The sequence below is a fragment of the Crassostrea angulata genome, chromosome 3, assembly GCF_025612915.1.
Source record: "Crassostrea angulata isolate pt1a10 chromosome 3, ASM2561291v2, whole genome shotgun sequence".
Taxonomy (NCBI): domain Eukaryota; kingdom Metazoa; phylum Mollusca; class Bivalvia; order Ostreida; family Ostreidae; genus Magallana; species Magallana angulata.
Window position 1 is genome coordinate 37,777,235 of NC_069113.1, and position 22,517 is coordinate 37,799,751.

The window sequence follows — 22,517 nt, forward strand, 5'->3', positions numbered from 1 at the left end:
GTTCCGAGTAATTCCGAATGGAGAAAAGATGTTAACAATTCCCATTATAAATCTCCATTAGGAATTTGTTTTCGATCGTGTGAATTTCTCTGGGTAAAAATAGATGAAGTGTCAATGAAGTATTCTTTGATTTTCCCCTTATATCGATTTCAATTGTACCTCTTTGACAGGAATGTGTATTTTCGTCAAAAAGTGACGGAAGCAGTAACCTGGAACGGACTATAATTGCATACAATATCATGTAAATGAACGCAAATTAAAAATTTTTCTTTGCAAGTTACTGAAAATCTTCGAGAAAAACATTTTTCCATGAAGATTCGAAGAGGAACATTGTAACTTCGAGGAGGAGGAGAAGGGGCTAGGAGGAAGAAGAGGAGGGGGAGGAGCAGGAGGTACAGGAGCAGGGGGAACAGGAGCAGGAGGAGCAGGAAACCTGTTTTTAATTTAAATTATAATAAAATCTACATATGGATATGCATGGAATCAATGCAATCAATTTATACTTTCATTATGAACAAAAAAGTTAAAACTTCGTTGGTCACAGTAATCATAAATTCGTAAACAAATGTTACAAGCCATTTGTATCTTTAACATGCTACATATGTAGTATCTTGATGTGTCTGGAATTTTGGTTGATACCATTGCTGCATTACAAGTTAAAAATTGGAGTTGTAGAAACTTGAAAATAATGCAATTGGACCACGAAAAGAAACTCTGTTTACTGTTCATGATCAATATACATGCCGTACATACATCTCAGACACCTAAAGAAAGACAACTCAACTTGTAGATAATACCTGACTGAGAGCAATAACTGACCGCGATTCCCCCCTCCATTCCCCTCCAACAAATTAGGATTTTGAGAATTTTAAAGTATACTTTCCTACCACATCTATCTCTCTCTCTCTCTCTCTCTCTTTTTTTTTTTTTTTTTTTTTTTGCCTGTTATGTCTGCACAACCACCCACCCCAGACTTCAACAACGATGGTGCGTGCCTTTCGCAATAGACTTAATCAATGAAATGATTAGAAGAACCAAATAAACTTTTTAACAGTGGAATATTGGAAAAGGGGCCATGTATTTGGTTCTTTAAAATGGATATATTACACATTGTTACATTATGACCATTGTTCAAAGAAGAAGAAAAAGAAATGGTACAATGAATTGCGTAGTATAAAAACCCCCCAACTTCTTCCTATTTCAGTATGTAAATCTAGATTGAAGTTTTCAAACAGTTCCACATAGCACGTTTTGTGCTACACGATTTAAGCTCAATGTATTTCTTGTTCCTCGAGTGTCTTATTGAATGAGAACTCAAATAATTAGACTGTGCCTTTATAAGACGTCATAGACGTGTGAACTTCCAAAAATAAACATATTAGTGTCTGCTTTATGTTTGATATTGAGCTTGTTAAATAGAACTACTTTAAAAATCAGTTTTGTGGCTTCCGTGTATACCGTTAAACCACAATTGTTTATTTTGCGCGGATACAAAAAGCCGAGAATTAAACCGTTTCGGTTCAAATATCGAAAGTCGCACATAACATGTTGGGACATATATATGGACTGTATCGATTGGTTTGTTTAATTCCATGTGCATCAGAAGATAAGCTTAAAAGATGTAGTTTGTTAAATTAAATTTAAATAAAGGCTTACCCCGACATGATATATTGAAAAGCAAATGATAAACAAAATAAAACAGTAATAATGAAATAAACAAATTATCTTAACTTTAAATTGGGAAAACGTTTCGCTAAATTAATCCATTGGTAGAAGAGGGGGCTCCTGTAATATTGAATGTTTTCTTGTTTTGAAAGTGAGAATGATTTTTTTTTTCAGCCAGGTCGTACAAATTTTACTTTTCATTATGTTATTTAAAGAGTAAAAAAATATCATGTAGTTTTCCTTCCTTTATTGAGTATTGAATAAAAGTAGTAATTTCCTCGTCAAAATTCATCTTTACGTGTATCACAAGATTTTTAAAAAACTTTTCTTCAAAGTTGATAAAAAATTGTACAACCACGAAGAAAATAAATATCAGTTGTAACTTTGATCCTTGGGGAGAGGACTAAAATAGGTATAGCCTGATGTCCTATCCTATATATGTACTTATCTGCATAGTAAAATATTTGTTGAAGAAGTAATGAAAATATAACTCTAATACATCAGTCGCGCGCACATAGATCCACGCGCGCGTGTTATAAATCAGTTCTTACTCAGGAAATGGAAACTGGTTTCATTCTTTCTCAGTGTAAAAGCTTTTAAAAATCATCCATGGAAGATTGCTAAATTGATTGATACATGTAATAAAATAGACAACTTTTCCTTACCGAACATAGGCGTCGAAATCGGGGGGGGGGGGGGGGGGGGGGCTTAGCCCCTCCCCCCCCCCCCCCAACTTTTTTTGCAAAGTTAGACTTATCCATTAGGAACATAGCATCAGGGAGGGTTCAGCCCCCCCCCCCACTTTTTCCGCAGCAAACAAAATTGTTCCTTTAAAAACATATAATACCTTTAAAAGATTGAAATATATTGATAATGAGATTGAAAACAAAAAATTTGGGGCAGGTAAGATTTGGAGTTTTAGGATTTTCATGATTTTGGAAATTCTTGACGTCAAGATTTCTGATGATTAGTCTAGTCTCTCTCCTCCCCCCCCCCCCCCCACCCCACTTTCAATTTGCTTCCGACGCCACAGCCGAAGCCCATCGGGCTGAGATTTGACCACGTGATCACCCGTATGCATAAAAAATGAGGCCTTTTTTTCTTTAAAAATAAAGTATAAGCATGTAATGTTGAAGTACCAGCATGTAATGTTGAAGTACCAGCATGTAATGTTAAAGTATCAGCATGTAATGTTTAAGTATCATCATATAATGAAGGTTATCCACATAAGGCAGCTGAACAGGGCGTTCCAGTAATCCCAATATTAATCCGACATTACTGATTGCAATCGGGTACGGTATTTCTATTTATTCTATGTGGTGGCGGGAAAGTCACGTGATCAGCTTTGACGCCGACACATGTTTGGATATTGACAACAAAAATGGGTGATCATCATGACCTGCCTTTCAAAGCAGAATATGCAAAAAGTGGTAGATCGTCTTGTAAAGCATGCAAGTCCAACATTGGGCAGGGTTCTCTGAGACTGGCCGTTATGGTTCAGGTAGGCACAAGTCTCCATTTTGTTGCAGAGTGAGACGTTGATTACTGCAGATTAGTGATTTTAACATGCAGTTACTGCATCGGGCAGCAGGTTTTTAAAAAGATTTTTTTTTAACTTTAAGTTAATGGTTTACACGTAAAATAATCTGAACTCGGTTAGAATGTTAATTATTTTCACTTTGCATGTTTGTTTATCTCTGAAAGTAGGCCAAGTAATGTAGGTTTTCAGACTGACGATTTACAGAGTGTGACTAAAGAAAATGGGTAGCGAAACCCGGGCCGGGATTTTCGAAACTTATAACCGGGTTTTTGTTGATTTCTTAAAAAATACTTATTTGTTCTGCACGAAATTTGCAGGAATACTTTATTACAACTTGTTTTTTATAAGTCACTTATCTCTTATTTGTTGCAATCTTCGTACATTTCAGTCACCAGTCTTTGATGGGAAGGTAAGTGTATTCTGTCTGTTTTCTAAATATGATGAATGTATGTATAAGTAATCGGGCAATTTCTAAATATTTCTGCAAGAAAAATTAACAATTAAATGATTAAAATTTGTTGATTATGCAACATAGTATGGGCAAAACAATTACATGTGTAAATGACGGCATTTCGATAAAATGCTTTAAACATCTACAAATTGAGCAAATGTTTACCAGATGGTAATAATCAATGTCTATCAGAAATAAAGGACTATATATGGTTTGAGCCTAAAATGGCCCCCTTAAATGTACATTGTCATTTCACTGTAATTCTTTGTTTTATTTGTACAAATATACATTCGAAGTTTTTTCATAATTTTCATTTTTATTTTAGTGCCCACAATTTAAAAATATGACATCATAAAGTTCACCTTTTTCCGCTATTTTCTAATTTTTAGCATGAAACGTCTTGCTTTGAAGCAGTTTTTCTTTAAGGAAACAGTGAGCGACTGCTTGAACAAACAAAATATTTTCACCAAAGATGTATCTCTCCAATATGTATAAGTGTCAAAAAGTTCGCTCTTGTTCAAAGAGTCGCTCTATATTTCCCATTAGCAAAAAAGATAAGAAAAATATCAATTTTTGACTGATTTTGATTGAATTATAAAAATTGCGTCCATATGAAGTATGACTTCATATACTGCCAGTGAGTGCATATAAATCAAATAAATAGGTGAAAAACATATTTTGTATCAACTCTTTTATAAAATAACACAACAAATTGATGTACCGAAATCATTTTAAGAATAGCGAATTATGGGGGCCGAATTTGACTAATATCATATATAGTTCTTTTAATGTCTGTCTGAACTACTACTTTTTGAGTTTAGGCTAATTTTCTGAATATTTAGTACCCACAAGTTCAGACATTTCACAACTGTTGTTGTTACTTTAGTATTTACCTAACCTGCCTCTAAAATTCTTTACCAGCCCTGTATACATGTATTTAAAAAGTGTGGTATGTTTGAGGTAAAACTGGCAACTATCTGCATGTGAATTAAACATTCTTCACTTTTGAGGAGTTGAAGAGGGTATTTTAGAAAAAGTTTGAGGCATGTAGAGAGACAATTTTAGTACTGAGACTTCAGATTTATCATTTTTGTACGTGTCATATAGTGTCAGTATCCTTATCACGATTATCACATTCCAAAGTACTTAGTGATAAAAAAGTTTAGTTCAAATATCAGTTATCATCCTATTCAGCTAATGTTATATCCTATCTAAATTTGATAAATGATAAATGTTACTAGAATACAACAAAAAAACATGTTTTATCACAATTTCCTGTGTCGCTTCTACATATGCAATGGAAATTGTTTTTTGCTGTCCATAGATTCCAAACTGGTTCCATCAGGCCTGTTTTTGGAAGAGAGCTAAGGTTGCAACCATCGGAGATATCCATGGCTTTGATGCATTGCGATGGGAAGATCAGGAGAAATTGAAGGAAAAAGTTGGAGGTATACATGTATATTTCTTTTGACATCTATGTATGCAGAATTTATTTTTTTTTAATAGTCATAACTTTTTTATTTTCAACTTTGTGGGACCAAGGAAAAAAGTTGAGATATTTGAAGGTTTGGAAATATTGAGTTTTAAAATGCATACAAAGAAACCACAGACTTCGAACTCACTTCAACATATCCATGATATTTTATATGTTGTTACTAATACCGTATATAAAAGTTCAAATGTATTTAATGTTTATTTGAAAATGGAAGAGTAATTGTGAAATAAAATGTTAATGTTCAGATTCTCTGTTTGTGGGTTAGGAGGTGGGGGAGGGGGTACAGGAGAAGATGCTGTAGATGGGGGCTCAGACGCCGGAGACTTCAGCGTAGAGTACGCCAAAAGTGGGAAAAGTAAATGCAAGGCCTGCGAAGACTTCATTGGAAAGGTAAAACATGGGACAATCATTCAGTAAACCATTCATGTGATGCATATGTTTTGATTGGTATCAACTTCTCTCAACTATAGCAACAACCAAAATTAATACATTGATTTTGTAAGGATCTTGATGGAATATATACATTCTCATGTATTTGGCAATTTTGATTTGCACAGGATCAAGTCAGGATTGGTAAAAAAGACTATGAGAGTCACCGAGCCAAAATGTATGGGCCTGTGGACCAATGGCACCATGTGGATTGTTTTGTGGAGAAACGGGATGAGTTAGAGTTTGGAAGTGATTTAGGAGCCAATCAGTAAGTCTGGGGACCACACTCACTAGGACAGTGTGATTAGAAAAACACCTTTTATGGTTAATGGTAGTTAGGTGAATTGAACATACATTATTGACATAGCTCAAAAGAATACATCCAAAGCACTGTAAAGTCTTGTGAATGTCATGTGTAATATACCCCCCCCCCCCTTGTTGGGTTAAAAATGCTGAAAAAACTGCTGTTCCTATTTTTAGTGTGAACATAAATTTTGTTAAGTTTATGTTTTGCATATGTTGATGTTGTATTCCAAGTGCCTATAAAGAATTAAGTTTACCAGTTTCAGCCAAAGCAATAACAAATTTCTTGATTGCTTATTACTTTATTTATTTCTTTGACAATTGTGAAGTAAACATTTATATGAAACATGTATGTCATTATCTAGTCAAAAAAATGATCAATCTATTTAAACATCTTCTATGTTGAAACATTAGAACCATTTTAACAAGAGCATGGACTTTGGGTAGTTGTGTCAAACAGCAACATGATGTAGGCCTGTCTATTTCATTATTGGCCTCTCAGCCATGGCTCTTTGAAATCAACAAGATTTGTCTGGCTTTTGAGCTAAGACTACGCAATCTGTGCATATTTTGCTTGAAACCGTGTCCTTTCAACTTGTTTTGACGCAAGAAGTAGGTAGCTACGCCCTACTGAAAGTCCAAGCTCTTGTTAAAACAGTTCTAAAGCTTGCATAACAGGACACAAAAAGTACATGTGAACTAAAAAAGTTTTTGTTAAATCATTCATATTTCATAAATATTCCTGCACTCAATTAAAATGTTAATTTGACATGAGACTAGTGCATGCTTTGCTGGAAATTGACATGTCAAGACAACACAAGTCTGATAAAAACAAATACACTTGAAGAATTTTTTGATGCAAGGAATGATGAATACATATTTTAATACTTGTTAAATAAAAAAGAATCAAGTGTTTTTGATGGTTAAGTTAAATGTATACCAAAACAACTTGCATTACGCTACACATCAGCAATCTTTCTTCCTCAGTACCCATAAACTTGCTCAGAAAAAATGATAAAAATTTTGTTCTTATGTACAGGCACTCCACATTCGATCAAATTTGCTTGAAAAAGTGCTTACTGTACACAAGACTTTATTGCACTGAAACCTGGATTATTCCTCCCTTTGATACATGCATTGCACAGTAAATAATTAGATATCTTTTTGAACAGTGGAAAACATCGATGAGTTAATCTTTTTATTTCTTTGACAGAATCAAAGGTTTTGATAGATTAAAGGATGATGACAAAGAAATGTTGATAGAAAAATTAGGAAAAGGAACAAAAGGGTAAGAGCCAACCACTGACTGGTATATATGGAGACACAGATGCATACAATGCCATCAATATGATAAACTATGTATTGTATGCTCCTGCAAATTTAGATGTAATGAGTAAATGTTGAAAGCTCGATTGCAAAATTTAGTTTCTAAGTGTTGCTACAAACTAGTTTATCACGAGTAAATCTCAAAATAAAGTTGTCACAGAAAAGAATGTTAACAGTATTGATATCATTCTAGAAAGAAGAGAAAAGGGGAATCGGCCAAAGGTGCAGGAGGGAAAAAAGCCAAGAAAGAAGAAACAGAGGAGGAAAAGAAACTCAAGGTAAGTAAGGACATTCATACAAATACAGCACAATTGTCCTAATGACTCTATTTGCATTGATGTTTAAACACAAATACCTATTTTCTTTCACTTAAAGTGTTAACAATACTAAAACTAGAATTGGTTACATGTGCTTAGTTGGTAAGGCCACTTGAATGTTGTACTTTCTTCCCATATATAGAAATCATAGAGGTAAGAAAGATTTTGATGGTATGTAATTTATTATTTTAACAGGAGCAAAGTAAATTGCTGTGGCAATTCCGAGATGATTTGGAGAAATCTGTATCCAAGCAAGCCTTGAAAATCCTTCTTGAGTTGAATAATCAAACAGTCCCAGCTGGAGATTCCAAAGTATGTAGGAAGAGTATTCAATGGTCATACATATGTTCATGTATATGAATGTTTGTGTGTACTTGCACTGTAGACTTGCATTGTGTTTTATAATGTAAGTGTTACTTTGTTAAAAAAGAGGTAGAGACATAGGATTTTTAAATTTTTATGGAAAAAAATATAACCAGCTATCAGTTTTTAGCTCACCTGAGCTGAAAGCTCAAGTGAGCTATTCTGATCACTTTTTGTCCGTCGTCCGTCTGTCCGTCCGTCCGTCCGTCCGTCTGTCCGTCTGTCCGTCTGTCTGTCCGTCTGTAAACTTTTTACATTTTGAACTTCTTCTCTAAAACTGCTTATCCAATTTCAACCAAATTTGGCACAAAGCATCCTTATGGGAGGGCGAATATAAATTGCAGAAATAAAAGTCCGATCTGTATTCAAAGCGGAGAAAACCTTGAAACTGTAGAAAAAGGGGGGTGCATTTTTAAAAATCTTCTTCTCAAGAACTACTGATTCCAATTCAACGTAGTTTAGCATAAATTATCCTTATGGGAAGGAAAATATAAATTGCAAAAATTAAGGTCCAATACTGTTTCAAATCTGAGTTATTACGAAAATAATAATAAAGGAAAGGCGTGTTTCAATCAGTTTAATAGCCTCGGATTCGGCATCCGGTAAAATGGGTAGACAAGACTTGGCCTGGGCAAAACAAAAGATAAGCAGTTATTAATCTGCCAATCTCATTAAAATTTCAGGATATTTGATGGACCAGTATATTTGTATTAGCTGTAAATATTGCTGCAAAATAATGCGTATTTGGAATTGACGATTGCCGATCTGCCCCGGCTTTTATTTTGCCACGGCCCGGTTTTGCTTACCCATTTTACCAAGACTCGTATTCCATACTTCAAAACGAGGTTCTTTGTTTAAAGCAGCCATGACATTATCCCCGAGTACCCAAACTCCGTCACCATAAGCAGAAAACCTGCCGCGTTTCTCTGTAAATTATTTTTTGTGGTTTTTATCATTTGCAATCACTAAATATAATCTGAAACAATATAATTTATAAATTTATTAACAAAAATATTTTTATTTTTATTCAAATAAGCCCTCTGAATACGACGTTTATCACACGTGCTACCATAACTTATGAACCTAACTCCGTCACCCACATGCTCTATGATATGGCAGGGAATAAAGAAACATTAACAATTTAGTTAAAACTCAATTTGTATCTAGGTCAAGTTATAATAAGTAAAAATGGTGCATACAATTTAAATTGTATTTAATTTCATCGAAATGAAATGATCGCCAGAATAAAAAATGGGTCCATGTAACAACAATCACAATGGCCTTTTAAGAATTTATGGATGCCGTTTGATTTATGTCCTTATATATTTCAAATATTTTATATCATTAATTAATATATTACTTATTAAATTATTTATTTATTACATTTTTAGAAATGTAGCATATTCTAAATAGCGATATACCGGATATTTCTATACCCTGTATAAGGCAAAAGTATCGGCATGAGCGATTTGACGTTATCATCAAGAGTAGTGCATAAAGGCTATTGCGGTCTGAAAAAAAATGTATTAATTACCTTAATCAAAAATGTATTACATGTGAAATGTTTCATCTTGACCTCTCTAAAAATGGCTGACCACCGTAAATGATCGAATGGGCCCGCATGTCAGAAATATCGATATTTTATTGCACCCGTGAAAAAGTTTTAGCTGATTTCACACAATTAATGGTGCATAAAATGAACAAGGTTTAATTCTGTTATTTTTTGACATATTCTTAAATTTAACCGTTGCAAATTGTTGACATTTGATGAAAGATTTTTGACATGTAAAAAATGACGTCATAATCGTACTTGATTTCAAACGGCGAGGAGTTTTCCGAAAGTGACGGAGTTAAGGTAGTGACGGAGTTAGGGGGCTATGCGATATACGAAAAAGGGTCGATCTGACTATGATGAATTTGCTTGTTGTGCAACAGTTCGCGTATGAAGGAAAATTTTTGAAACATGAAAAATATATTGGTGCCGATTTTGTGAAGTAAATTGAGGCTAAATATTTCAATGCGTTGACAGTTTTCACACATGACGTTGATGTTAGCTTGTTTTGATTTTCGATTCGTTTTCATTATTTATGCTTTGTAACCTGGAAACGGGCAGGTCTATTCGCTGGAATGGCGACGGAATAGACGTAGTGACATGTATAAAAAGGTCGATAACTTGTGTTAGGTATGAGCTATCACCATTCGGTTTTCAGTTTTTTGATCTGTGGATAGAGGGCTATCGAAATATGTAAAAACTTATTTGATAGGTACATGTTTGATACATAAAACATTGACCGGAATGAGCTATGATCGCAAAAATTAGCTGCCGGAATGACGAAGTCGACTTCATAAAACACCTAATATCTCCAACAGTTTTTAATATTTTTTCATTCGGAAACGATTTTTTTAATCACAACGACCAGGCCTATAAAATGTAAAAAAAAAATTAAATCGATATCCTTAGATTTAGTATGCAAAACCTTGACCGGAATGGAAATTTTTCGTTAAAAAAGAATGCTGTAATCGTGCAGTCATCTCTAAATAATCACCAGTATCATAAAAACCATTGATTATATTTCCATTCAGTCAAGATTTTTTTCATCCTTGGGTATACACCTTTCAGATAATATATAGTTTAATATATCAAACTAGATTTAAATGCTCAAAACCTTGACCGGAATGAAAATTTTACACTCAAAATTTACAAATTTTATTAATGGGCTCAGGTAAAGAAGCCGTACTACAGGAAGGTGTGAACAACACATGTAATAAAAACATATATGTACTACATGAACTCGTATACGTAGATAATCTTACATCTGCTTTTTTAAACATCATTTTAAAAAGAAACAATTTATACGCGAAATTAAGATAAAGAAATTGTTATTGGTTATTTATTCTTTTATTAAAAAAGTTATTATATTATTTATTAAAAATAAATATCAACGATGCTTTTATCACAGTAAGTAGAACAGTACCAAAGCTAAATTTGAATTAAAAGCTGCTTGTCCATGTAAGCCGTGATGATGATTTAATTGTTTACATTAAAGTGATTTAGAATGTATCGAAACTAAATATATAATTATATGTAAAAACTGCTTGTCCGTGTAAGCCGTGATAATTAGGATCGGATGATGATTTTAATTGTTTACATCAAAGGGAGTAAAAATGTACAAGAGCTAAATACATAGAAGCTTGTCCATGGAAGCTGTGATATATAAAATTGAAGGATAATTAAAAAGGATTCCGAAATCGGTATGTCGCAATCACAGATATTCGATAAATTAAATGCCGCTAAAAGAGTTCAAAGTGGATTTTAGATTCTCAACAACAAGAAAATGGCTTTGATTGTGGATTATTTGCAATTGCTAACCTTGTAGAATTTTGTTTTAATCCCGATAATTCATTTCAAACTAAAACCTCTTTTAAATCAGAAAGTATTCGGAGCCATCTTGTAGAATGTTTAGAAAATGATTTATTTACGCAATTTCCGCAAAATTCATCACAAACTCCTGACATTACAGTTTTAAAACACAAGTTTTAACAATTCATTGCTGTTGTTCTTGTGGATTTCCAGATTGGGTGGATGAAATGGTAGGCTGTGATTTTAAATTAGGGAAAAAGCTTTGTAATGTTTGGAAACATTCAAAATGTGCAGATGTAAATAATGATTGTACAGATTGGCTATGTATTGACCATTGTCGTGATTAAATTTGTTGTTCTATTGAAATTTGTTGTTTTAATAAACTCCCTATGTTTTTATTACTTGTGTTGTTCACACCTTCTTGTAGTACGGCTTCTTTACCTGAGCGATACCTGAGTGCATCTAATAAAATTTGTAAATTTTGAGTGAAAAATTTTCATTCCGGTCAAGGTTTTGAGCATTTAAATCCAGTTTGATATATAAAACTATATATTGTCTGAAAGGTGTATACCCAAGGATGAAAAAAATCTTGACCGAATGGAAATATAATCAATGGTTTTTATGATACTGGTGATTATTTAGAGATGACTGCACGATTTCAGCATTCTTTTTTAACGAAAAATTTCCATTCCGGTCAAGGTTTTGCATACTAAATCTAAAGATATCGATTTAATTTTTTTTTACATTTTATAGGCCTGGTCGTTGTGATTAAAAAAATCGTTTCCGAATGAAAAAATATTAAAAACTGTTGGAGATATTAGGTGTTTTATGAAGTCGACTTCGTCATTCCGGCAGCTAATTTTTGCGATCATAGCTCATTCCGGTCAATGTTTTCTGTATCAAACATGTACCTATCAAATAAGTTTTTACATATTTCGATAGCCCTCTATCCATAGATCAAAAAACTGAAAACCGAATGGTGATAGCTTATACCTAACACAAGTTATCGACCTTTTTATACATGTCACTACGTCTATTCCGTCGCCATTCCGGCGATTAGTCCTCACCCCTGGAAACTGTCGTCTGTATTTCGTGATTTTTACGTATCAAATCAAACAGAGACTTCGGTAAATCAAACAGTTACGTTAACTGTTTACCTGCGCAAATTAAGCAAAATCTGATGTAGGAGTACTGAAATACAATTCATTCTATCGGTAATTCGGCATTATTTTTTGCGTAATGGTAGATTAATGCAATAGGTTTTTGTTAAGATGCTCGGCATTTTCTCTAGTTTATTCAGTTTAAATAGAGTTTGATATCGCTTACGGAAATATGTAGGTATATACATGTATATATATGATTCATTTCGAAAAAATAAATTGTGTTCTTTATTTGTTATACATGTAGTGCATGTTTCTTGTGTTTAATTGTTAACAATTTCTATTTACTAACCATTTTTGAGTGTTTGCTTCGAATTATAAGCAAGATACAGAGAATTGCTAGCAATTCTATGTTTGTACACAGATCTTAAAAGCTAAAGATTAAACCAAAGTACTGATAGTACTGAAAAGCGCTAACCCAGCTTCTGTATGTATATAACAGATATATGTATATAGCATTTCAGCTTCTGTATACGCACTATATTTCCTCATCACTGCATGACAGTCCCTGCAATGATGTATGTAAGCCCCATACATTAATTTCACAATAACCCGTAAATTAGATTCACAATAGCCCGTGCAGTTATGTGCATAAACCTCTGAAACTGGTTCCCTAACCAGTTTAAATGATGTATACTTTTGATTAGAGGGGGCGGTTATTCGATGCACCGGAAGTTGAAGTCTAACGACAATAAAGGGCTGAGCTATGCTTAGCGCTTTAAAAAGTAAAATAATTGTCAATATTTATTACGAAAATTTTCAAAATCTGTTCTTCCAGAAACCAACTTATTGAATTGTAAACTTAATCTTTTTAGCTCACCTGAGAATAGGGCCACAATGGGGGGTCGAAGTTTAACAAATTAATATATAGAGTAAATCTTTAGAAATCCTCTTCTCAGAAACTAATCGGCCAGGAAAGCTGAAACTTGTGTGGAAGCATCCTCAGGTAGTGTAGATTCAAAGATGTGAAAATCTTGACCCCTGGGGATAGGGTGGGGCCACAATGGAGGGTCGAAGTTTAACATATGAATATAAAAAGTAAATCTTAAAAAATCTTCTTCTCAGAAAGTAATTGGCCAGGAAAGCTGACACTTGTGTGGATGCATCCTTATGTAGTGAAGATTCAAATTTGTGAAAATCATGACCCCCGGGGGTAGGTTTGGGCCACAATGGGAGATCGACGTTTTACATAGGAATATACACAGTTAATCTTTAAAAATCTTCTTCTCAGAAACTAATCAGCCAGGAAAGCTGACACTTGTGTGGATGCATCCTCAGGTAGTGTAAATTCAAAGTTGTAAAAATCATGACCCCGGGGGTAGGGTTGGGCCACAATGGGGGATCGAAGTTTAACATAGGAATATATATAGTAAATCTTTAAAAATCTTCTTCTCAGTAACTAATTCGAAGGCAAAGCTGGAACTTGTGTGGAAGCATCCTCAGGTAGTGAAGATTCAAAGTTGTGAAAATCATGACCCCTGGGGGTAGGTTGGGGCCACAATGGGGGATTGAAGTTAAACATGATTATATACAGTAAATCTTTAAAAATCTTCTTCTCAGAAACTAATTAGCCAGGAAAGCTAAAACTTGTGTGGAAGCATCCTCAGTTATTGTAGATTTAAATTTGTGAAAAGCATGACCCCTGGGGGTAGGTTTGGGCCACGATGGGAGGTCGATGTTTTACATAGGAATAAACAGTCATCTTTAAAAATCTTCTTCTTAGAAACTAATCAGCCAGGAAAGCTGGAACTTGTGTGAAAGCATCCTCAGGTAGTGTAGATTCAAAGTTGTGAAAATAATGATCCCCAGGGGTAGGGTGGGGCCACAATGGGGGGGGGGGTCAAAGTTTAACAAAGGAATTTATAGGGTAAATCTTTAAAATCTTCTCAGAAACTAATCAGCCAGATGATTCTTTATAATTGTTAAGACTTTGGCCTCAGGACAATTCTTTGGCCTCACGAGAAGGTTGAGAGTTTACTGTACGTTTATATCCCATAAAAACTATTGTTAGGGATCTTTTTGAGAACTGCAATACTCAACACATGATATGACTATAAAATCATCCTGTTAGAAAAGGGACTAATGATTATAAACATTAGAATATCCAGGGGAAAATGGATTTTATTTATACAGGATTTACATGAATTATTGTATATTGTCCAGATAGTTTGTATTATGACTCCATTGAGCTGATTTTATCATACCTATTGTTCCTCAGGTGAGCGATGTGGCCCATGGGCCTCTTGTCAAGTTTAATATATGTATTTGCACATATAATGAAACAAAATACATGACTTGTGTATATGAGTTATGCATTGTCCGCAACTGTTTAACAAGTGAAACAACAAAGAAAGCAGAAAGAACTTTTGAAATGCTGCTTTATTCTTATACATATGTACCTGTATAATAGCAATCTTTGGGATTTAAAAAGAAAACAATATTCAGCAACTGACGTGACCACTGCATGTTTTATATTTTGTGATGTAAAAAATAATTGCAAACAATAGATTTTTGTCAGAAAAAGATCCAGACATGCATGTATTCGGTATTTTGGTTCACTCCACTTTGTTTTTGATTCCAGTTGTTAGATGCTGTGTCAGATTGTATGGTGTTTGGAGCTTTGGAGAAGTGTCCCGAGTGTAAAGAGGGCCAGCTGGTTTACAGGTCAGTTAGTATATTCAGATATATTACCTGTACACATACATGTCCATACTGCAAGTAAACTACTTGGCATAGAATGTGACAGTGTAATAAATCAAGAATTCAGGCAGTATTTACATGTAGCTCAAACCTTAATTTTGTATTCCTACATTGCAGCGGACATGGTTACAAATGTACTGGCAGTGTAACAGAATGGACAAAATGTATGTACATCACCAAAATACCCAAAAGGAAGGCATTTAAAGTACCAAAGGAATACCATGATGTTGATTGTTTGTAAGTACATTGACAAGTATTACTTTTATTCAGGTCATTATATGTCAATCTGAACCATTTTAAAATTTCTGGTCACCATCAAATGATTGTTTACTCTCAGATATATTTACTCTTTATAAAATTAAAGACTGTTTATTACTGTCTCTGGTTATTACTCTGGGAGATCAGAAAAGTGTTGTGAAATATGTAACAGATCCATAACTACTCATTATGTTATTACATGTATTATCAGAACAAAAGTGGTACATATTGACAATCAGAAGGCCAATGTGCACAATTTACAGATCACTTCTGAAGACAGTGTTATATACTTGAATTTGTTGTAATGTCGGTTTTGACACTTTGCAGTAACTTGACGCATAATTATTAGTGTGCGAAATACTACAAATACAGTACGGCAAGAAGGCATGCCTATCACTATTTCTGTGAATTGTGACTCTCTGATTAGCATGGATATTCTGAAAATGAATCAGGTACTTGATTTCATATATTCAAGATAATTGATATTTAAATTTGAAATACTTCTTTATTCCAGGAAAAAGTACAAGTATACAAAGAGAGAGCGTCTATTTCCAGCCAACGCACCATCATCTAGTGCCTCTTTGGACACTGTTGATTCTGGAGGGTAATTCTTAAAATTAGTTATGAAATTTTTAATCATGAAACTAGAAAGCTCTCTGATATTTTATTAATATTGTTTTGAATAGGTAGTCTGTAAATGGACCATTTAAAACATGCATGATCATTGGTTGTTATATCAGGTCGAACAAACCCTTGGAAGGCATGAAATTTGTGATTGTGGGAAAAACCAGCAAGTCCAAAGGAGACATAACGAAGGAGATAATGGAGCTTGGGGGACATATTGCATCCAAAATAGGGGCAGACACTGCGGCCTGCATCAGTACTAAAGGTAAGTAGTATATGCATATCAGTTAGTGTAGGCTTTATATAAGGCAGCACTAAAGGTAGGCCCTGAGAATATACATGTACACGTAATTGTTGATAACATGAAAAAAACTTATACCTGGAATAGCATTAAAATTATTGTAGTGAAACTATAAATAGGTATAAAATTGCAGATAACATAATTTAAAAGTTTTCTTAAATAAAAAGTACATGTATTTTATGGGACTAGATTGACATGTTATTGAATAATCATATCCATAACCCGAACTAAGTCTAGATGTTAGAAATGCCTAAAGAATGAATAAGAAAGAATAAACTATTGAACTTTTTTGTTGTTTTTCCAGAGGAAGTGGCTAAGAAGTCAAAAGGAATTAAGGATGCAGAGAAAGCAAATATACAGGTTGTCGATGAAGGCTTTTTGGATGCAGTGAAAAAGGGTGGAGCAGTTTTACTGATACAGAGTCACAACATGGTGTCCTGGGGCGCTGATGTAAGAATGGCAGTAATTCTGTTTACACATCCATTGAGATAGAGATGTACATTGAATTTCAAGACTGAACTTGAAATTTTTTAACTTGTCCATATAATGCAAAACTGTCATGTAGAATTTAATTTTTTTTTTCACAAACTTTGCAGCCGTCAAGCAGAATTACCCTCTCAGGAACAAAGAGTGTAGGAAAAAGCATGGCAAAGAGCCTCAAAGATGGTAGGTACAGTGTTAATATGGACCATGGAAGTGAGATACTCAACAGCTTGAAGATTTGAGGCTGTTGACACTATGCATTTCCTACAGCAACCTTGCCTTCTGATGACCACGAAATACTGAGCTCGTTTTGTGGACAGATACGAGGCATACATGTGCACACATGTGCCATGAGATTGTATCCATATGACTTAGCAATTGTAATTGTGTAGCATGTACAGTTATATTTGCTACACATAGAGGTTGAACATATCACCATTCAAATGGCTGGCTAACTGGTGAAAACTCAACTTTAAATTCTGAATGCTTGCAAGATGTAATTTTGTTAACATGATATGTTTTGCCCTCGGACATGTTCAGTCAAAATGATGTTTATCGATGATTTCATGTGCAGTATTAAAAATAATGTGTTTTATAGCCAGCTGAATTTGTTTATGTAGCAATTAAAAGAAATCTTGGTGTTGATTTTCAAAATCTTATGTAATTATCTTAAATTCTGGTATATTCACAACCCAAGGTAAATGATTTACATGTATATTGCAGAGCAATTGTTCACAAAGAGTGTGCCTTCCACAATGAAGATGAAGGTAAAAGGCGGAGCAGCAGTAGATCCAGATTCAGGTAATAAACCCAAAATTGATGTTTACTGCTTTGTTAAAGTATCTTGAATTTACACAGTATTTTCGAATTTACAATTTTCTTGGGTTCTTTTTCAAAGGAATGGAGGACACTGCCCATATTGTTCAGAAGAATGGAGAAATTTTCAACGTTGTTCTTGGTTTGGTGGATGTTGTCAGGGGAACAAACTCTTTTTACAAACTGCAAGCCTTGGAAAAAGATAGTGGCTCAGGGTAAGGAATAATGAGGAAAATGCTTGCATGTATTGTTTTGTAATGATGATTGAACAAATCAATAACATTCATAAATTTGTTTTCAGTTGAATAAGTTTACCTTTTGTTAAGTGCATAATTACTTATTATTTTACAGAGATTTTAATTTTTATAATTTTGATATTAACAGAGATTTTAAAGATGTGAAGCAAAAATAAGATGTTTGAATTCATTACAGGTGGTGGCTGTTCCGTGCATGGGGAAGAGTTGGTACCACCATTGGTGGGAACAAAGTGGAGCGGTATGGTAGTGTAGACACATTACTGGAAGGCTTTAAACAGCTCTATGCTGAAAAGACAGGGAATGAATGGCGCGACAGGAAAAACTTCAAAAAATATCCCAACAAGTTCTATCCATTGGATATAGATTACGGCCAGGTTAGTTTAAGAATTGGTTTAGTACATGAACATCATTGTTTGTGATATCATTTACTGTTACCTTAAAGAACTACATCAACATGTATATTATTTTTTTACTTGAAGAAATTTAATTCCCTTTTCTTTGTGGTTACACTTCAAATTGTGCTTTAACAGGAAGATGATGAAGCTATCAAGAAGCTGGACAAGAAAAGCTCTAGATCAAAGTTGCCAAAAGCAGTGCAGGATTTAGTGTGCTTAATATTTGATGTGGAGAGTATGAAAAAGGCCATGATGGAATTTGAGGTTTGTTATTGTTTTGCATTGTAGATTGTTTAGACTGACCAATAGATTCAAACAAATTCCGTACTTTAATTCACCCATATTTTTTTTGTACAGATTGATTTGAAAAAGATGCCACTGGGTAAACTTTCAAAGAAGCAGATCACCTCTGCTTATGGTGTATTGACAGAGTTAACAAAGGTAAGTGACATGGAAAAAAAATTTTGTACCATGAAAAGCAGTTTGTGTAATTTTGCTGTATTTAAAGCTTCAAATGTTAAGAAGGGTTTGTGGTGTGAATTTTAAACATTTATTCTAACTTGAAGATTAACATGCAGTAGTTGAATATACTATTTACTGTTGGAATTTGTAATGTTTTAGTTACTAGAGAAGGGTGGTACAGAGACACAGTTTTTGGACTGCACAAATCGATTCTACACACTCGTTCCTCATGACTTTGGATTGAAGAAACCTCCTCTTCTGAAATCTGCAGATGTAATTAAGGTAAAATTTGTGTTGTAGCATAATCAAGAGTGCAAATACGGAATGCGTCTTATTGCTTCATGTTGAAAACAAAAACAATTATGAAAATTGATACAAATTTTTAAGCTCTTTTTAATATTAGGCAAAAACAGAGATGTTGGATAACCTCCTGGAGATAGAAGTAGCCTACAGTATGCTGAAGGGAGGTGATGAAGGCGAAGACCCCATTGATGCTCACTACAAGAAGCTTAAAACAGAGATGGAGGTATGTAAAAATCATTCAAAAATCACAAAGTTACTGAAGAATGTTTTAAAATTTCACCACCTGTATAAAATTTGCAATTACATCAGAGAAGGACCACAAAAAAAATGTGTCATCGTTATTAACTTTCTGTTTTTTTTTACTTCAATTTATTATTCATTTTTAGCCTTTGGATAAATCTTCAGAAGAATTTCAGAGGCTCTGTGATTATGTCAAAAATACTCATGCCTCTACTCATCAACAGTACGACCTGGTTGTGGAAGAGGTAATAAATGGAGATGTACAATTTATAATAATGCTGTGGAAATATTCTTAAAGCTCTTGACTGCGTTTTACAAACGAACTTAGACAAAGTTGAAAATTTTTTTTGTCTCGTACAATGATCTCTAGCGCACAAAATGTAAATTGAGCAATTTGGTTCAAAAATTTTCAATTACTGTAAGAATGTTATACTAGTTTCTATTTAAAACAATTGTAAGCTTACTGAAATAGAGCTTTTATAAATTTGATTGTTAGTAAAACACAGCCCTGGTATGTGTACCTATGTCATTTCCATCAACGAATAATGTTTGTGATGCTTTCAGGTATTTAAGATTGAGAGAGAGGAGGAGGCAGATCGCTATGCTCCATTTAAGGACTTGCACAACAGACAACTGCTTTGGCACGGATCTCGAACCACCAACTTTGCAGGAATTCTCTCACAGGGTCTGAGAATAGCCCCACCAGAGGCCCCAGTGGTAAAAACTTAATGCAGCTTTTAACTTTCACTTAATTTAAATATGGAAAGGATTAGCTAAATAACCTGTTATATGTTGAAAAATATTGGGTAAATCAAGTGCAATATACAATGTATATTTATACCCCCGCTCAGAAGGAGAGGTGGTATACTGTTTTACCCTTGTGTTGTCTGTCTGTCTGTCCGTCTGTCTGTCTGTAACAAAAATTTTTGTCGCATTTATCTCAGCAACTATTTATAGCAGATGCTTGAAATTTTTACACAGTGTTTGTTAAGGCATGCCATATCGTGGGATATATTTTTGTACCAATCGGACGTCAACTTCCTGTTAAATGACGACTTTGCTTATTTTTTAACCAAAATTTTCAAACAAATTTTTGTCAAAGAATTCTCAGCAACAGATGCTTGAAATTTTTACACAGTATTTGTATAGGCATGCCATATTGTGGGATGTATTTTTGTACCAATCGGATGTCAACTTCCTGTTTAATGAGTAGTTTGTTTATTTTTAGCCAAAATTTTCAAACAAATTTCCGTCAAAGATTTCTCAGCAAATATTTATCGCAGAGGCTTGAAATTTTAAGACACTATTTGTTTTGGCATGCCATATTGTGGGATATATTTTTGTATCAATCAGATGTCAACTTCCTGTTAAATAAAGACTTTGTTTATTTTTAGCAAAAATTTTTAAACAAATTTTTGTCAAAGATTTCTCAGCAGCTATTTATCGCAGATGCTTGAAATTTTTTCACAGTGTTTGTTAAGGCATGCCTTATCGTGGGATATATTTTTGTACTAATCGGACGTCAACTTCCTGTTAAATGAGTACTTCGTTTATTTTAGTCAAAATTTTCAAACAAATTTTCCTCAAGGATTTCTCAGCAGCTATTTATCGCAGATGCTTGAAATTTTAACACACTATTTGTTTAGGCATGCCATATTGTGGGATATATTTCTGTACCAATCGGATGCCAGCTTTCTGTTAAATGTCGACTTTGCTTATTTTGCATATTCACATCAGAGCGGGGGAATCACTAGTGAGCATTGGCTCACAGATATCTTGCTTGAAATGAAAATGAAGAGAAGTCTCGGAATATTTTTTTTTATTATTATAAAAATGCCAGCATTATTTGTGAAAATTATTTTCTTGAACTTTTGACAGACTGGATACATGTTTGGAAAAGGCATATACTTTGCAGACATGGTATCCAAGAGCGCAAACTACTGTCGGACTTCAAAGATGGATCCCACCGGTCTGATGCTTCTGTGTGAGGTAGCTCTGGGTAACATGTAAGTAAGATGTCAATACTTAAATGTTTTCATTTTGGTTGTGTTCAGTTTATGGGCAAGTAAATAAATTTAATGATCTTGTATAGGTATGAGAGACCACATTCAGATTACATAGAGAAATTACCCAAAGGAAAGCATAGCTGTAAAGGTATGATTGCACTCTTAGAAGTAAATGTATATCATCTCTCTAATTTCAAGTTTGCACTGTTAGGTTGTATTGTATGCCCTCAAATATAAGAAGCATTACCCAAATATATGAAGCATTATTGATTGTGTTCAGGCATGGGAATGACCTGTCCAGACCCTAAAGGAGCATACACAACACCAGATGGTGTTGTTATACCGATGGGAAAAAGCACCAATTCCACCAGTGGCCACACAAGTCTTCTGTACAATGAGTATCCTTTACCTTGAAAGTTTAATATGTCTTATGGTTAGTTAAATTCTCACTTTGATAAGAATGTATGTGCAAAATCTTTTCATGTTGGAGCATTCTCAGTGTTTTGCAAGCTAGGGGTTACATATCTATGTGGACAGCAGGTTAGGGTTGTTTTTCAGGTAATTACAGCATACAAATTCTTTTTAGTTATGTATGATCATGATTTGTAATTTGTACATATATGTTTAAATGTGTTCCTTAGCATTCCTTCAGATTCATTGTGTATGATGTGGCACAGGTCAACATGAAGTATCTTCTCCGAATGGACTTCAAGCACAAATGGTGATATTGCAGGCTTGGATGATGCAGAAGTAACAAATGTTTAGTCACACTTTGTGAAATACCGGTACATGTGTGTTTACTGTGTATGTGAATCAACAGATGATTCCTGTTGGGACTAGCACCTGCTTCATTGTGTTGTAGGAACTGTGTAGATACATAGGATTCAAGGTTGTAGAAACTTAATTTACTCTGCAGCACAAGAAAAAGTGTTCTGTGAGAGGACAGTGTGTGTAGGGAACTTCAAATCACTGCTGGTACATGTACTTCTTTGCATGGTGTGAGGACTAGGACTAGAAATCTGTGATGAAATGTACTTTACTTCCTTACATGTACCAAGAACGTTTACCTTTGACAATATTTCTACCAAATCTTTTTGAATACAAATGTACAATAACATGCATTTGTATCAAAAGCACTCGTTGTATTAAGTTTTGTTTTTGGTTAGAGCGTGCTTGTGTATAGCCTTTTTCCTCTGTTACTGGATAAATGAATTCCTTATAATGACTTTATTGAGCTTATTTATTTGTTACTTTCAAAACTT

At 34.1% G+C, this 22,517-nt stretch overlaps 1 protein-coding gene and 1 non-coding gene across 2 annotated transcripts; both read left to right on the forward strand.

Moving 5' to 3' along the window:
• Positions 1-2,992: 2,992 nt before the first annotated feature.
• LOC128175936 (poly [ADP-ribose] polymerase 1-like) lies at positions 2,993-22,481 on the forward strand. The gene is made up of 27 exons (XM_052841853.1): positions 2,993-3,166; positions 3,594-3,614; positions 4,981-5,104; positions 5,417-5,541; positions 5,709-5,848; positions 7,097-7,171; positions 7,403-7,487; positions 7,722-7,838; positions 14,992-15,074; positions 15,228-15,347; positions 15,883-15,972; positions 16,109-16,257; positions 16,598-16,743; positions 16,890-16,959; positions 17,500-17,577; positions 17,675-17,807; positions 18,025-18,223; positions 18,380-18,508; positions 18,602-18,685; positions 18,866-18,988; positions 19,110-19,232; positions 19,396-19,494; positions 19,814-19,966; positions 21,128-21,255; positions 21,342-21,403; positions 21,536-21,653; positions 21,908-22,481. Exons 1-27 carry the CDS (start codon positions 3,047-3,049, stop codon positions 21,978-21,980), a joined length of 2,967 nt encoding a protein of 988 aa, XP_052697813.1. The 5' UTR covers positions 2,993-3,046; the 3' UTR covers positions 21,981-22,481.
• LOC128179110 (small Cajal body-specific RNA 8) lies at positions 16,985-17,113 on the forward strand. Its single transcript, XR_008243043.1, has one exon. It is a non-coding gene; the product is annotated as a small Cajal body-specific RNA 8 (non-coding RNA).
• Positions 22,482-22,517: the final 36 nt, after the last annotated feature.

What these genes read in the sequence shown, in the direction of transcription:
- LOC128175936 (XM_052841853.1), top strand. Translation starts at nt 3,047, where the DNA reads ATGGGTGATCATCATGACCTGCCTTTCAAAGCAGAATATGCAAAAAGT. An exon ending in GAGGGCCAGCTGGTTTACAG is followed by an intron (nt 15,075 to 15,227) that starts GTCAGTTAGTAT and finishes CCTACATTGCAG; the next exon opens with CGGACATGGTTACAAATGTA. An exon ending in ACAAGTCTTCTGTACAATGA is followed by an intron (nt 21,654 to 21,907) that starts GTATCCTTTACC and finishes GCATTCCTTCAG; the next exon opens with ATTCATTGTGTATGATGTGG.